Source organism: Saccostrea cucullata, unplaced genomic scaffold (assembly GCF_032062105.1).
Source record: "Saccostrea cucullata isolate Sc308-1 unplaced genomic scaffold, CSIRO_AGI_Scuc_v1 ctg462, whole genome shotgun sequence".
In the NCBI taxonomy this organism is placed as follows: Eukaryota; Metazoa; Mollusca; class Bivalvia; order Ostreida; family Ostreidae; genus Saccostrea; species Saccostrea cuccullata.
Genome location: NW_026931071.1, coordinates 341,941 through 357,553, shown reverse-complemented (window position 1 = coordinate 357,553; position 15,613 = coordinate 341,941). Strand labels below are relative to the sequence as shown.

The 15,613-nt window shown below is 32.1% G+C and overlaps 1 protein-coding gene across 1 annotated transcript; it reads left to right on the top strand.

Moving 5' to 3' along the window:
- Nucleotides 1-297: 297 nt before the first annotated feature.
- On the top strand, nt 298-10,079 carry LOC134231281 (uncharacterized). The gene is made up of 12 exons (XM_062713220.1): nt 298-357; nt 458-511; nt 627-716; nt 891-968; nt 1,162-1,340; nt 2,980-3,266; nt 4,805-4,945; nt 5,097-5,330; nt 5,596-5,705; nt 5,856-5,997; nt 6,136-6,871; nt 9,994-10,079. Exons 1-12 carry the CDS (start codon nt 302-304, stop codon nt 10,041-10,043), a joined length of 2,157 nt encoding a protein of 718 aa, XP_062569204.1. The 5' UTR covers nt 298-301; the 3' UTR covers nt 10,044-10,079.
- Nucleotides 10,080-15,613: the final 5,534 nt, after the last annotated feature.

Sequence of the window (15,613 nt, the reverse complement as noted above, 5' to 3'; positions counted from 1 at the left end):
GATTATATGCAAGCAATTCTTATAGAAACGATTTCTCCCTATTTAGTCTCACATATGTTTTGATTCTAGTTTCAATAAAAAGAAAGTGTGTGAGGGTGTGTGACTATGTGTGTGTATTTTCTGTATGTGTATGAACTAGTAAGGGATGGTATGTAGGAGGGTCTTTTTAAGTGAAAGATGGACAATTCCCATGCCCATGAACACCTGACAGCTAAATTATCAGATCTAGACTTTTTAAAGATGACCACTTTTATGATTAAATATTTAAAATTTTACATATTTGTCTATCCAAGGCGAAAAAATGTCTGACCGAAAAGAATCTCCTGCTCCTAAAGATAAGGGACCTGGGGAAGTCTGGTATGTTTTCTTCAGTGGAATACAAATTTGGGGAAAACTCAGAGATGACAAAAGATAAATAATACGTAATTTTTCGTAATTTTCACATATTTTTTGACAGGCACGGTAGTAAACAATCTTCGACGTCTGCAGAAAAAGGACCCATACAGCTCTGGTAAGTCTTTTTTCAATTCATGTATTCTTAACCATTTGCAAATACTCAGTAATACTGAAAAAGAATTTGAAAAAAAAATCAGTTAAGAATATCTATTTTCAACTGTTTTCGAAAGGCGCAGTAGCAAATCTGACGAGGGCAAAGTGAAGAGACTTACACAGGTTTATGAAGAAAAGGATCGAAGTGCCATAACCCCTATGAAATTGTTTGTTGAAATATTTTTAATTTCTTTTATATTATTTTGTTTTCAAAAAATTAAATCAATAAGAGAAAAAAAACCACGTGTTTTCAATATGAAAACTATAATGTATATATAAAAAATGATAATCAATGATGGATTCTATCGGAAATTAATTATTTTATTTATACCTTGACACAGAATGCTGCATCCGGATAAGCGAAAGTCTGTAAACTCATTTCAAGGACAGGTGGCGGTTGAAGGCACAAGAGTACCTTCGTAAGTTGATTCCAGGAACTATAATTATTATGTCAATATTATAAAAAATATATATATATCGGAATCATACACACTGCATCCACATGTATAGCTATCATCATAATGTATCCTGTCAAATCAACCTTCTTTCACAAACCTACGAGGCAATAATCAATATTTTTATCTTAACTTAAAGCAAATACATCTAATTTAGAGATATTGGTGTTCCTAAACTTCGTGGAATTTTTGAGTCCATACAAAATCTACTCCAAAGAGAGGAATTTGACGAGGACATGAGATCAGAATTAGAGTGTATTTTCCCCAATTATCAACAAATGCTTGAGGAAAGAATTTGTGATCTGGACAGAGAAGACAATGGGGTTGTCGTGGCAGGTCTGTGTTTGTTATTTTATTAATCTATATAAAAAAAGTAGGTATTGGTACACCAAATTGACAAAAAATTATCAAAACACAGGTGTGCATTTGAATTGGTAAACGGTTTTACAATTCATTTCTAGTTATAATTAATACTGTCCATTTTAATCGTAAATTATGCATATCTTAAGAAAAAGAAAGTTTCATATATAAATATATACATTTGTGGTATCTCTCCATTATATAAACATACAGAGAGAAAATATCTTCAATTCTGTATGAAGTTTGTCAGAGGTCAGAGGTCAATACGTGACCTAATCACACGGCGCAATAATATCTACCGGTACATAAATTATGAAATGACCCACTCTACTTGCTTTTCATGTATAAAAATGAATAAAATAAGCAAGTAAAATGATAATTATTTTATTTTAAATGTAAACAAGTATTTCACACAGTTTTTGGGCTATCGATTCAACCTGTGTACATAGAGAAAACTGGGAGCCTAGCGTTTGTTTACATTTTTCTTCACTTTTGTCAGCTGCACAGTCTCTAACGTTCATCCTTATTTTTTGGATAGACCTTTGGTTAAATTTTCATGATAAACTTTTATTTTATCTTTAAATTTTACTCACGATAAATGTGTATTGGAAAATATCTTTGCAATCATGCCATGATTAGCTGCCAAACACCTCGGCGTTTTCATAGTTCAATGTAAAGCCGTCGCCAGTGTCTCCGTGTTTATCAGTGTTTTACGATAAGTATGTCTTTAGTTACTGAAACCGTGGAATATTTTTGATCAAATTGCAAATTAACTGGCTCAGACAAGTGTCTCAGTCCATCGGATCCATCCATCCCTTTCCAGCGACCGAAATTCCTCCAACTTTTTATCATCAAACTTCGGACGTGTTTCGATTATCATTTTTCACGAATAAAATATTCCCAGACAACAATCTCATGAATCTGTTCACTATTACTGATCACAAGTAGCCTTCCACAAAATATTCCCTTCGAAATAGATTCCTTAGCCTAATGAATTCGAAGCGTAACCGCCATGCAAGCCGATTTACACCTTGCGTCATTTTCAAAATCTACGACGGACGGTTAGTAATAATTTAAATTCGAAAATATTCAATTGTCTGTCTCAAATGTATATATAAGTAATAAATAACAAGTTTATAAACTTCAATGGGAATTGAAGTGGAAGTTGACGTGATCAAATCTTCTGAGAAGGCCTTCGGCCTTCACAGGATTTGATCATATAGTGACCGTTGTTCAATTCCCATTGAAGTTTATAAACTTGTTATTTATTTCTTAATTGTATTGCATGTAAATGTATATCTATACATAACGATTTATAATACATAATTTTTTTTTTGGACTGTAAAGCATCTCTTAATATACATCAATTTATTATTAATTACAATATTGTCTTATATACTTTAGTTAACAATTTATGAATTTATAAAAACATATTTGTAATCTACAATTTATTATAAAATAACAAGACTGAATTTCACAGTACTAGTACCATACCGTCTTTTGAAAATATGATTTATACACCTACCTTAGCTTCTTCTTTTTTTTTAAACTACTATCCCCAAACTCGGAAACATCTTTTATCTAAAAAGATTGTCTAATTTTAACTGATCTGCAGGTGAAACCAGCTCAGGAAAATCAAGTCTAATAAACACATTGATTGGAGAAAATATTCTAAAGTCTAGAACAACCGAAAATACTTCAACAATTTGTCGGATCTGGAATTCATCAAACATTGGACTTAAGGTCTACAATGACAACAATGAATGCATCTACTCCAAACTGGACTACACCAGAGAACAACTCTCCAAATTCCGAGAAGACGTCAAGCGATATACAGACGTAGAAAGCATGTCCGAGAACTGTTCCTTTGTAGATATATTGTATCCTGTGCCCATATTAAAGGTAAGAAAAACAAATAAGTTCTACCATTTTACTGTAAATCACTTTTTATTCGCGAGAACTTTATTTTCGCGTAATTAAGCGAGACGGAATTGCTCGCGAAAATTTCATTCTCGCGTATTATATAAATCCTTAAGATAATATAGTGCAGTGACCACAATTCGTGAAAATTTTGTCTCGCTAATAAAGAGTCAATGACTATATCGCGAAAATAAGGTGTCGCGAAAATTAAGTGATCTACAGTATTTAATATAAGAAAAAATGGAGGCCATTTCAGATGTAATCATGGCCTTTGATGAAATTGTTAAAATCTTGAAATTAAATGAAATACTACAAAAATCATTTAGAATCATATCTCCATATGTTTCATTAAGATATAAATCAGCAGAGATTCATCGTCTTAAAGTCTCCTATACATTCAAGTATTTCTAAAGTAAACAAAATACAAACAGGGTGTCACAAAACACTTTTAAACCGTTAAAAAAATATTATGCCTCAAGTTACAATAATGAAATTTTACATTTATAATTAAATTGTTATAATTTTTTTATCAAGCTTACATTTGCCTCAGCTTCCTTATTAATCATCAACATTTTTTCCTCGGAAAAAGATATGTCATTTTACAAGATGTTCCAAATGACGTCCCTTTGAATTAAAATTGTTTCAACACAATTTCTATTCTTTTTTTATTTTACCAAGCTTCAATATAACATTCTAACAGTTTAGAGGTTTTTCTGTATTGAAATCGGGTTTCATCAAACAACAAAAATTAAGATTTTCTTTAAAAACATTGTTAAAATAGAAGTGGGCTTCATCGGAAAACTATGCATCTGTAAAATTTTCCGAGTTGGGTCCACTTAAAATCCAATAAGTAAACTCTAAGTACTTATAATTTCTGTCTCTTTCAAATGCTGCATTAAACTTATCTTGTAAGGAATCAATTAATTCTAAATCAAATTTGAGTATTTTATGTTTACTAGATTTACCAACGGTGCTATCTTGTTCATGCAGGACCCCTCTAAGGGAATTTTGTCAATTTTCAGAAATAACTCAATAATAATAACGTTCCTCCTTGGTATGGGCACCCTTAGGTCTTCTAATTCCAGAATTAAGTAATGTGTCACTTATAGTGTCTTTAACTTCACACTCCATCACAAAACTACAAATAAGTACTCTGTCAAGCATTTTTATACAGGATGTTGTTTTCTCACAGTTATAATGACTAAAGTAGCAGATTTAGACCCATAGTAAAGTTTTACGATTTCTACCAGCTGTTCACATGAAGGTTCACAATTAAAAATATAATGACGTCATTGGGAGATTAGAATTATCTAATATAGACGATTAAAAGTGTAACATATGTTTTGGGACACCCTGTATGTACTGAGATTATGATTCGGATATTTCAGACATTTGAATATACGTTTCATATATTCATGTTTTTAAAATTCTGAAAACACTTTACTGGTTGTACATAAATCTTTCCAAAAGACAAGAAAAATTTATCATAGTTCATGATATCATGTGTTTGAATTTCACAGGGGAAAACAATTCTTGTCGACACCCCTGGAGTTGGAGGTACAAAACGTCTAGAAGAATTAATGTTGAAGTACTTACAAAATGCAGTCGCTTTTGTCTTCCTTGTAAATGCCTCAAACGCTGGTGGTTTGCAAGATGATAAGGTATTAATTTTCCTGTAGCTATTAAGAGAAAAGTTAGAAAGAACTTCAAGAACGTATATTTTGTGCAATTATAAATGAAATTATCGAATTCTTTTATACAAAACCATGAAGTAAAGAAATCATCATTTTTTTCATTTTATGTTTCATATAGCTTCCACGGATATTGAAGGACTTAACACTTTATCATAATGACAATAAAATGCCTTGTTTTGATCCGAATGATGTCATCTTCTGTACAAATAAATGGGACGCTGTTGAACAATGCTGTGATGATGAGAGTGACGAAGATGACGTCACAATGACGTGGAATAAAGTGAAGAAGTCGATAAAGAGTCATTGGGGATCTGTGAAAGATGACCAGATTTTTCAAATTTCACTCAAAAAAGTTATGATTTGTCTTCATTTTATACAATATAATTATACCTATATTTTAACAGCAATAAAATAAAAAAAACTTTTATTAATAGCTATGAACGATAAACTATTCATAATTAAAAAGTATGATAAATTATTTAAATGAAATAACGTGTTAAGCAAATTTTTTAAAAAAAATTCCATTATAAGATACAAGCTGAACAGTTATTCCTTCTAATATCGTGAATTGAAGAATTGTACCAATTTGTGACAGTCATTGTGCTGTATTCATCTAGATGAAAGAAACTGGGGAAAGCAAGTACAAAGCGGAGTATGGAAGATTTAAAGATAAGTTGAAAGAAATAATAGACCGAAATTACATCTGTCGGAAACAGAAACATATCAGGTAAAACAAATTTATTTATAAAAGTTGCAAATTTAATCCTAATTTTTTTCTGTTTAATCATAAACAATTGAAAAAAAAAATTCATTCTCTTGACTCACTGGCCTGGCTCTTAAGGGAAATAACCATCTTGTATATTGTTACCCTTCAAAGGTTTTTGACTAGAATTCTACGTATAATAGAAAGGGGAATATGCGGAAGAATACAGGCTTCTGAATCTACGGAGGAGGAATTTAAAACAAAGGTTGATAAACTCTACAGCACCGTTGTGGATCTTTCAAACAAAAAGAAACAGGTGATATTTTTTAACCATTAGATTAAATTAACTCTTGACAAGGACAGGGAAATTTCATTTTCAAAAACAAAATGCTGTAATTCTTTTTTTTTTTTTTTATCAGAATGGTCTTTTTTAAATTTAATTTTTATATTTTAGATTGAAAAAGAACTTCATGTCAAAATAGATTCAACAATTTCGAAACTTTGTACTGACCTTATGGAGTATGTTCGGTCTAAGGAAGGCAGGGACGAAATTTTAAACCCGCCAAACAAAAAGGAAATCAAAGAAATTAGTGTTTTATTACTGCAGAGAAAAGTGAGAGACAGATATTGTGCGTTTCTTGGCAACTGGCGCCAAGGTCCCAAAGTTATTTCTGCTTTTGGAGATTTGGAGCGAGAAATTAAAGAATCATTTACTTCTCTGCAGGGAAAAATTGAACAAGTCGAGAACGATCTGATAGAAGAACAAGATTCTTTATTATATCCGGACTTGAGGCAGACACCTGTATGGTTCAAAGAAGATGGCATAGCAGGGATACTATCTGTCATTGCTGGAATAGTACTGCCGTCACTCTTCTCGGCTGATTTTCGAAGCTTAAAATCAGAAGAGAAAAAAATGGTTATAATAGAAAGGTCTTATGAAGAGTGTGCTAGAATTTATGATGAAGAAACCACAAAACAAGACTTGAATGTGATCTATGGAAACCATTACAGAGATGTTATAGATGCAATGCTTAATATGACAATAGGAAATGATATCAAAAGCTTGTATTATACTTTTGAAAAACTGCATATGGATGGGAAAAGGTTTGAATACAAAGCTAAATATGACAGATACAAAATTTTCCATGAAGCTTTGAAAGATCTAAAGCGAAAAATTGAAGAAGCAGACGGTAGGTTACCAGGATGTTTAATGTAGGGTAATTATCGATAATTTATTGCAATTCCAGACTTTCATCAGCACGATATTTTTGATATACAACTTTCAAGCACACAAAACACGCTAGATTCCACAACAAGTCTTTTTCAGGTAAAAAAAAGATCTGTTCACAAAACTTATATGAATAGGTGGAATATAGGGACAGCCATTATCATATCATTATTTGTTCATTGTTTCATTTTGTTGCTTATTTCAAGACCAATTTTCCAAAGTTCTCATCATATCCCAATTAAAAAATATATGGAGATATGTATAAATTTCAATTAAATATGAACTTCCACATTTTTTTTTTTAAAAAGAAAGACAGAAACTCTATATTTTGATTAGGGAAAGTGTACAAAAGATGTCAATTTTGTTAATTTTTTGCTGAAAAGCACCAAAATACAAATCAAATACATCAAAAGGAAATCAACAGACTCAACTGCAAAATATTTATTCTCTGTAGGAAATAAAAACATGCATAACTAACAGTTATTTACTGTAGCTGTAAATAGCTACAAAATTCAATAAAGATTCGAATATATTCTAGAGACAACATTTCACTTTCAAAATGGAATTACCAACGAAAGAGCTGGAAGCATCAGATTTCAAATAATAAAAACATGTCGGAGTGAAATTGAAATAATGAAGTTTAATAGTAGAATTACTCTTTTAAAGATGGAATATTCAACAATAACCAGTTTTGACATTGGAAATATCCACATTTGATTGAAAAATAAAGTTGAAAAATCCAAAATGAATATTTAAAAAATCAAGATTATAGTTGTAATAACCAATTTTATAGTTGAAAAAGCCAAGAATAAAGTTGAAGCTTCCAACCTAAATAAAAACATGTCACCAATACACTTTCCTTTTTAGATCACCTGAGTCACTCAGGTGACCTATTGCTGTCTGTTTTCGTCCATCGTCGTGCGTTAACATTTGAACATTTTAAACTTCTCTAAAACCGCTCAACCAATTTCAACTAAATTTGGCATATAGCATTTATGGGTGAAGGGGAACAACAATTGTGAATTTTATGATCCCCCCCCCCCCTCCTGGGGCCTGAGGGGTGGGGACAAAACCACTAAAATTAATGAAATCTTTAAAAATCTTCTTCTTTACTCCTGGACATCTAGCAGTCAAACTGTTGGCATGAATGTAATGAGCATTGAGTCCTCTACCAAAATTGTGAAATTCATGGCCCCAGGGTCAGGGGTTTTAGTGCTAGGGTGGGGCTATATAGATTATATAGTGAAAATGCATTATTTCTTTGAAAATCTTCTTCTCTGCTCTTGGGTATTAAATAAACTAAGGACATAGTTATGATGAGCAAGAGTGCCTCTTCCAAAATTTAGAATTTTATGGCCACAGGGTCAGGGTTCTGGTGTTAGGGCAGGGCTCTATTGATTATATAGTGAAAATACATTAATTCTTTGAAAGTCTTCTTCTCTGCTCCTAGGTTTTAAATAAACTTAGTACATAGTTATGATGAGCATTGAGTCCTTTACCAAAATTGTGAAATTCATGACCCAAGGGGGAGGGGGCTCTGGTGCTAGGGCGGAGCTATATAGATTATATAGTGAAAATTCATCATTTTTTTGAAAATCTTCTTCTCTGCTCCTGGGTATTAAATAAACTCACTAAGTACATAGGTATTATAAGCAAGAGTGCCTCTTCCAACATTGTGAATTTTATGGCCCCAGGGTCAGGGGTTCTGGTGTTAGGGCAGGGCTCTATTGATTATATAGTAAAAATGCATTAATCCTTTAAAAATCTTCTTCTCTGCTCCTAGGTATTAAATAAACTAACTAAGTACATAGTTATGAAGAGCAAGAATGCCTCTACCAAAGTTGTGAATTTTATGGCCCCAGGGTCAGGGGCTCTGGTGTTAGGGCGGGGCTTTAATAATTATTTAGTGAAAATACATTAAATCTTTGAAAATTTTCTTCTCTGCTTCAGTGCTCCTGCTTATTTAATAAACTAACTAAGAATTACATAGTTATGATGAGCAAGAGTGCCTCTTCCAAAATTGTGAATCTTATTGCCCCAAAGGTTAGGAGTTCTGGTCTTAAGGTTGGGCTCTATTGATTATATAGTGAAAAACATTAAATTTCTGAAAATGTTCTTCTCTGCTCCTGGGTATCAAGCAGATAAACTACCTATATAGTTATGATGAGCAAGGGCCCCTCTTCCAGAATTGTGAACTTCAGTGCCTCAGGGTCAGGGGTACTATAGAGGGGGCTGTATTTATATACTGAAAATGAATGAATTGTTTGAAACATTCTCCTTGTTATATTAATCAAATATTTTTGACAAGCAAGGGTGCCTTTTCAAAAATTGTGCAATGTGTGGACCTAGGGTCAGGAGTTCATTTGTGGTAGGGGCACTACTTATTATTGGTGAATATTACTGATTAGTTGAAATGCATTTTTGTTCCCCTACCCTGCCTATGGGTATTAAGTAACCAAACTAAGCAATTGCTAAGTGTATAGTTATGAAGCGAACTGCACCAAAGCATGCCGCTCCCGAATCGGACTTTACAGCCACAGTCGGCGCTGTCAATCAACCACAGACTGATCCTGATCCTTGGCACGATCTCCATTGTCTCTCGAGACAGAAGGATGCCAACAATAACAACAACAACAGTTATGATTAGCAATAGTGCCTCTTTCAAAATTATGAATGCCATAGCATCTAGCTTAAAACTTGAACCAAATTCAATCACTGTGAAGTTGTTGCATGACGCTCAGGGGACTATAAGGCCCATGGGCCTCTTGTTACAATAATCAAATTACTCTACATATTGGTCGTCAGGGATTTAACGTAAATGCATGTTAGCTATTTCTTATTTTTATTAATAAACTATATAGAATGACTACTAGTATATGCAGAATGCTATAAAAATTGCCCTGTTGGTAAGCCCTTTAAAACTGGTTAAATATGCAAAGCATAAAAGAAGTATAATGATAACCACTAACAGAGCTCGAAAACTTTTTAAAATAATTATTTTAATACTTGTAGATTTTCTTCATATGTTTAAAAAATAGTAACAGAAATGTTTATTTTACTGTTAAAAATTTCTCTCTTTTTTAGATAACCTCGCTCAGGATTCCAATCAATCAACATTAGCTGAGTGCACGTGAATATGCTTGCCTGACTTTGAATCTGCAAGAATTAGGCTTAGCAATTCTTTCACAATTCCTTAATAAAAATAAAAAGAAAGAGAACTCTTCTTATTGACGTTTTGATAGCATCTTCAGTTTACATACTTCTGGGTCATATTATCGGGGTATGTGTTCCCTTGATAATTTTGCAGATCTGAATATAAACTAAACTATAGATAAACACATTAACTACTTTTCTAACATTCGTATGATCTTGACCTTTGACCATAATTTCAAGGTCAAAGATTGTTTGGTTCAAAAGCAAAGCAAAACCGGACATTTAAAACATCATAAAAGTTGCCATGAAGGAGTGAGCATCATTGTCAACAGATCACACCCGTGTGCTCGTTGTCATGTTCGGAGAATAACGGAAAAAGATCAAGTGACAACTAGGTGTGTACGTAATGGTCTAACAATTAGTATTTGGCTTTAATTGATAGGTTGTACTTGCTGACAAGGTCATTGTATCGACCATAAAATCTACAAAATGATGGACTTAAACAAAACTGTTAATATTCTTCTTTCCTCAGCTTGTTAGTGTAGATTACTGCTTTTTTTTAATTGTTCATACGTAGAGCATGCTCTTGCATATCGAATCAATGGAGATCTTTAGATATAAACCCCATATGCAGGTAATTAGGATATATCGCTGCATTGGTACAGGAAGTTGTTGATTGAAAAGAAAGTCATCATGTTTATCTTAATGCCTGGTTGTTAGCTTTCAACTTCCGTCTTTTCTAGTAGAATTCAAAATATGAAACAGTGTTAGATTCTTTGATATCTTTTATTTCATGCTCACTGGGATATATCGTGTCGACAGATGACAAAATTCGTACTGTCGTTATATCTTTTAATCAAAATCAGTGAAAAATAATTGGAAGTTCAAAGTAGTTTTGAGTACCGGTAAAGAAAAACGGGTCCATTTTAATTTACTTTCAGAATATCTTTGGAAGTAATAAAATCATTCCAGAAACAACATGTCACTTTAATTATTAGATCAAGGGTACTTTAAAAGTTTTCCATGTTGATCATGATCACTATGTAGAGAAATAGAGAATCCTTCATTACACTGATAATACCGACCAATCGTATTAAATGATTGTTAATGAGGAGGAGGGTTATTTGTAAAAAACGACAACACGAGTCCAGTCAAAGCCATATATTGTCTGCGTTTTTGGTCACATGAAAATAATATTCTTTTGATTGAAATTGTAAACTACGGATCAAAAACTTTATAAATTGTGTCCAGTATATATTCTTATAATGAAGAAACAATATACACTTATCCACTGGTTGTGAGTGGGATAGCTCTTTTATCAAACCCGCGACAAGGAACTATTCCCCGAGGGCTTGCCCGAGAGGAATAGTACCTGTCAAGTGTTTGGTAAAAAGCTATCCCACTCAAAACCAGTGGATTAGCGTTTAATTATAATGATGCATTATATAATTTCTGAGGTTTGAATTTTTTTTTATGTAAAATAATACTGCAAGAATAAGCTGAAATCCTGATGACGTCACAATGCTACTGAAGTCATTATGACATCATCAATCAATAGATTTATCACTGGAAATCAAAATTGGAGGCAAAAATTGCATGAGAATTTTCCGAGGGTGGATAGCAAAAACTATACCCCGGGGTATAGCTTTGCTATGCGTGAACTATAAAAGATAGTTATTTTACCTTCTTAACTTTATATAGGAAACATCAGAAGTATGATAATTAAAGTTATCTCTTCGTAAAAAGATAACCGATAAGCTGGGGGTCTATCATGACATTGACTGAAAATAATTTGAGCAAGTTGATGATCACTGGCAGAAAAAAAAACCCACAATGCTCAAAAATCTTCTTAGGTGATGACTGTTTAAAGTTCATATAGTAGGATATGGAGATAACGAACATTATTCAATACCAAAGTCCATAAAACAATACAAAATAGGAGCAGAGCAAACAAGTACCTCCGAAACATCTGAGGTGGGATTAGGTGCCATGGAGTAGTGAGCATCCCCTGCTGACCGGTCACACACGCCGTGTGCTCCTTGTCATGATCGGGAAATAACTGAAAAATTCGTCATCAATTCAATGTAAAAAAAATGGACTAACAATTAATATGAAAAACGAGAATTAGCATTTGATTTAATGATAAATTGTATGTGATTTCAAGATCACTGTATCGACCATAGAACTTACAAAATGTTGAATTTAAACGAGACTACTTTAAAACAACCGTTATTTATGATCTGAAGGTGTGTCCTGTTTATGACACGCAATCATTTAATTAATTTTAAGGCACTTGCAGAAAATAATCATAATTCATATCTTGGGTAAATGTTGTAACAGAGAAACATTTGAAACTCCTGTGTCAGAGAGTCTAAATTGGTGTTATGAACTTTACCAAATGTCATTTTCAAAAGTTTTCAGTTACTGGTTGACTACTGGTATATGTATAACTACCTCCTCGGGAAAAACATTGGATGCAGGAAAAAAAAATGCAGCAGGAATTTATCCAGTTTGTGGCTTTGGTTACAAATCCTAATTAAAAATTAAATAATATGTTGAGAAAAAAGTTACTTTTTAAGAAATCTAGATCAATGATGTAGTTAATATATCAGACATAGTCATTATTTAACACTCAGACAAATTAGATATTTATTATTGAATATTTTACAAAATGACATCATCTGTGTACGGTTAGGATGCATTGTTATACAAGTTTTGTTTAATTGGCCCCGCAAATTCCCCTTATCTGTCAACAAAGAACCATTTCGGTTCATCGACCTGTTATTAATTTTTTTAGCCAAGGCTTTGTTTTAATTCAAACTAGCTTCATAAAAATAGATTTTGAATTTTTTTATTTAATGTGAACATGGCTTTGTATTCTTTATACCATCAGATCTAACAGTCTTTCAAATCAAATAATCTCTAATTCATTGTGGGTAGGCCTGCCTAATGGAATACATTAAACTGGGCAAAAGTTTGAACATTGATTTCAAGTACTCAAACAATTTTTATGATACATCAAACATGCACGAAATTCATTATTTGCCGATTCAGGTGTGTTTGGTAGCTTTCAATCTATTCAGGAGATCATTAAATCGTATTTTGAATTACATATTTTATACCTGTACTTAAACTTTTGTTTTTATACAACCTTGGAGTACTGATTGCTCAAATGGTCCGCTTAAAAGGTCTTGCTTTTGTCCTGTCCTCGATTTGCATAATTGTTTACAGGCTTTACAAAAATGTTTACTATTGTCATCTTCATATTCTTTAGCGAATTCAACTAGTCAAATATCTTAAAGTTCTTCTACTTTAATATTCGTCTGATACTTGTTCAATGTCGTCTAACATCTCGTTAAGTATCAACAGAACACTGTAGAGTCTGCTTTGAAAAGCAACTCGGTTGCGCTACCTTAGTAAATTTTCTTATATACTCTTACCAAAAACTGCAAGACCTATGAGGAGACAGACTAATTTAAGGACGTTCGATCCAGTGCTTTTGAGTCGATTTTGGTCTGGACCTTTATTTCTAAAATTCTGCATCATTTTTAAGTTTTAACATTGAATTCTACAATGCAGATTAAACTATATCCACTGCAAAAACCGCAATTAATTAAGGAATGACTCTAATTCTTGGCCATATTATCGAGTATAATCTGGTTTGGGTCAGTTTACGCTTTATAATCCGCGAAGCGGATTATAAAAAAGCGTAAACTGATCCAAACCAGATTATACTCGATAATATGGCCAAGAATTAGAGTCATTCCTTATAATTTAATTTTAAAATAATTAAACAACTTTTTATGTAAAATTGTGTTGCTTTTTATAAGTTCAAATTTACCGCGCAATAATACAACCGTAGTAACGGAAGTGATTTGAAGCGAGGGGAGGTAATAACTGATACATAGATCTTGCAGCCATGATGTTTGTTTACATGAGGTAAGAACGAGTAATTGTTTAAAGTTGAAGGTACATTTATTAAATTTGGAATTTTCCATGGATTCCGAGGACTGGAAATGAGGGGATTGCATGGATATGATGATTAAGCTGGTCGTCAAGGGGGTGTGTCCCCATACCAAACCAGATTATACAAAATGTTATGCGTTCCTTTTTGGAAATCAACCAATGAGAGGCGAGAATACAAATAAAATTAAATTATATTCCATTAAAGTAGGATTAAATCAGGAATTATATTTTGTTTTTAGAAGAAAATTAAAAATTTTTCCCGATTGAACTATAAACAGTCCTGTTAATTTTAGATTCCTATTTTCCACGCTGGTTGCATGGAAAGCTGTTTTTTGAAGTGAAATGTGTTATGCTTGTTCTGAAATATCTTCTAATTTATTTCTTATAAATTCTTTCAACGAATTATATCAAATATAGTAAATATATTCTGAAAGTCCAGGAAAAAACTGAGCCAATTTTAACATAAAATTGACATATTTTTTGTAATATCTAAAAATTTACATCATATACCCCCATTTTTGATGTTCTTTTGATGAATATTTAAGAAAACTTTGACCTATCTGCTTAAATTCTACAAAAGTTTAAGACTTTAAAATAAATTTCTTGCTTATTAAATTTTCAATGCTTGAAAAATCACATTTTGTGAGTGCAGAAAGGTTATTGATTATGCGAAGCAATTTGAAATTTTTTCTTAGTCAAATTTTAAGTGTCTTTTTAAAAATATGATTATACTTTATTTTGTTCCATGCTTTATTTGAATAAAAATACTGGAGGGAAAACGTTGAGGATGTAATTTTTTATTAAGACACAGATTTCAGTGCAAAAAGGTCATATTTAATGTACAGTAGCGCCAACAGAAGCATATTGACCTCCATATTTTGATTTGATTTTTAATTAAGCTATGTGTGTAGAAAGTAAAAATATACTTGACGAAAAAGTTTAAGACGTTAAATATCAGGAGCCAACTTCATAAAAGAAACTTAAGTTAAACTTAAACTTAAGTATTGAGTTTTTTCCTGACAAGATAAAGAAATATTTTATTATAAATGGATGTATTAAAGTTTGCAAGGTTTAACAATTTGTTGAAATATTTAACGAGTGGTTATTTAAATTCTTATATTCAAATAAATGGATCTAATGATTATGACACGTAAAATGTGGATTTTTTTTTTTCAAATTCAGGCCGCGTAGTTGGAAGCTAAGCACATTATTTTATACTGAAACAAATGATTCGGTTCTATTCTTTTTATGTGTGATTTTAACTAAAATTTTCTTGACAAATTGATTCTAAAAATTCAGAAATGCCTATCGTACAATAAAAAGGATAACACGCCATGATAAAGATCATCATTTGAAATTGCATTTTCTTCTTGCTTCCCGTAAATTAAAATTAATTGAACCTATACGTTCGTTGAAAAATTGCAGGGAACAATTTACATGATTATCATTATTTTGTTAATATAGTTTGAAAATCCAGAAGAGTCTTCTGTCATGTCATACATGTAAGTCGTTAACCTTTGAACACTTGAAGCTTTGCTCCAATACAATAAATCCGACATAGACAACACGATGCTTTTAATTTAAA

Excerpts from the sequence above, each read along its gene's own strand:
- LOC134231281 (XM_062713220.1), top strand. The coding sequence starts at position 302 with ATGTCTGACCGAAAAGAATCTCCTGCTCCTAAAGATAAGGGACCTGGG. Across the intron at positions 969-1,161 it reads GAAGGCACAAGAGTACCTTC|AGATATTGGTGTTCCTAAAC; the intron begins GTAAGTTGATTC and ends CATCTAATTTAG. Across the intron at positions 1,341-2,979 it reads CAATGGGGTTGTCGTGGCAG|GTGAAACCAGCTCAGGAAAA; the intron begins GTCTGTGTTTGT and ends ACTGATCTGCAG.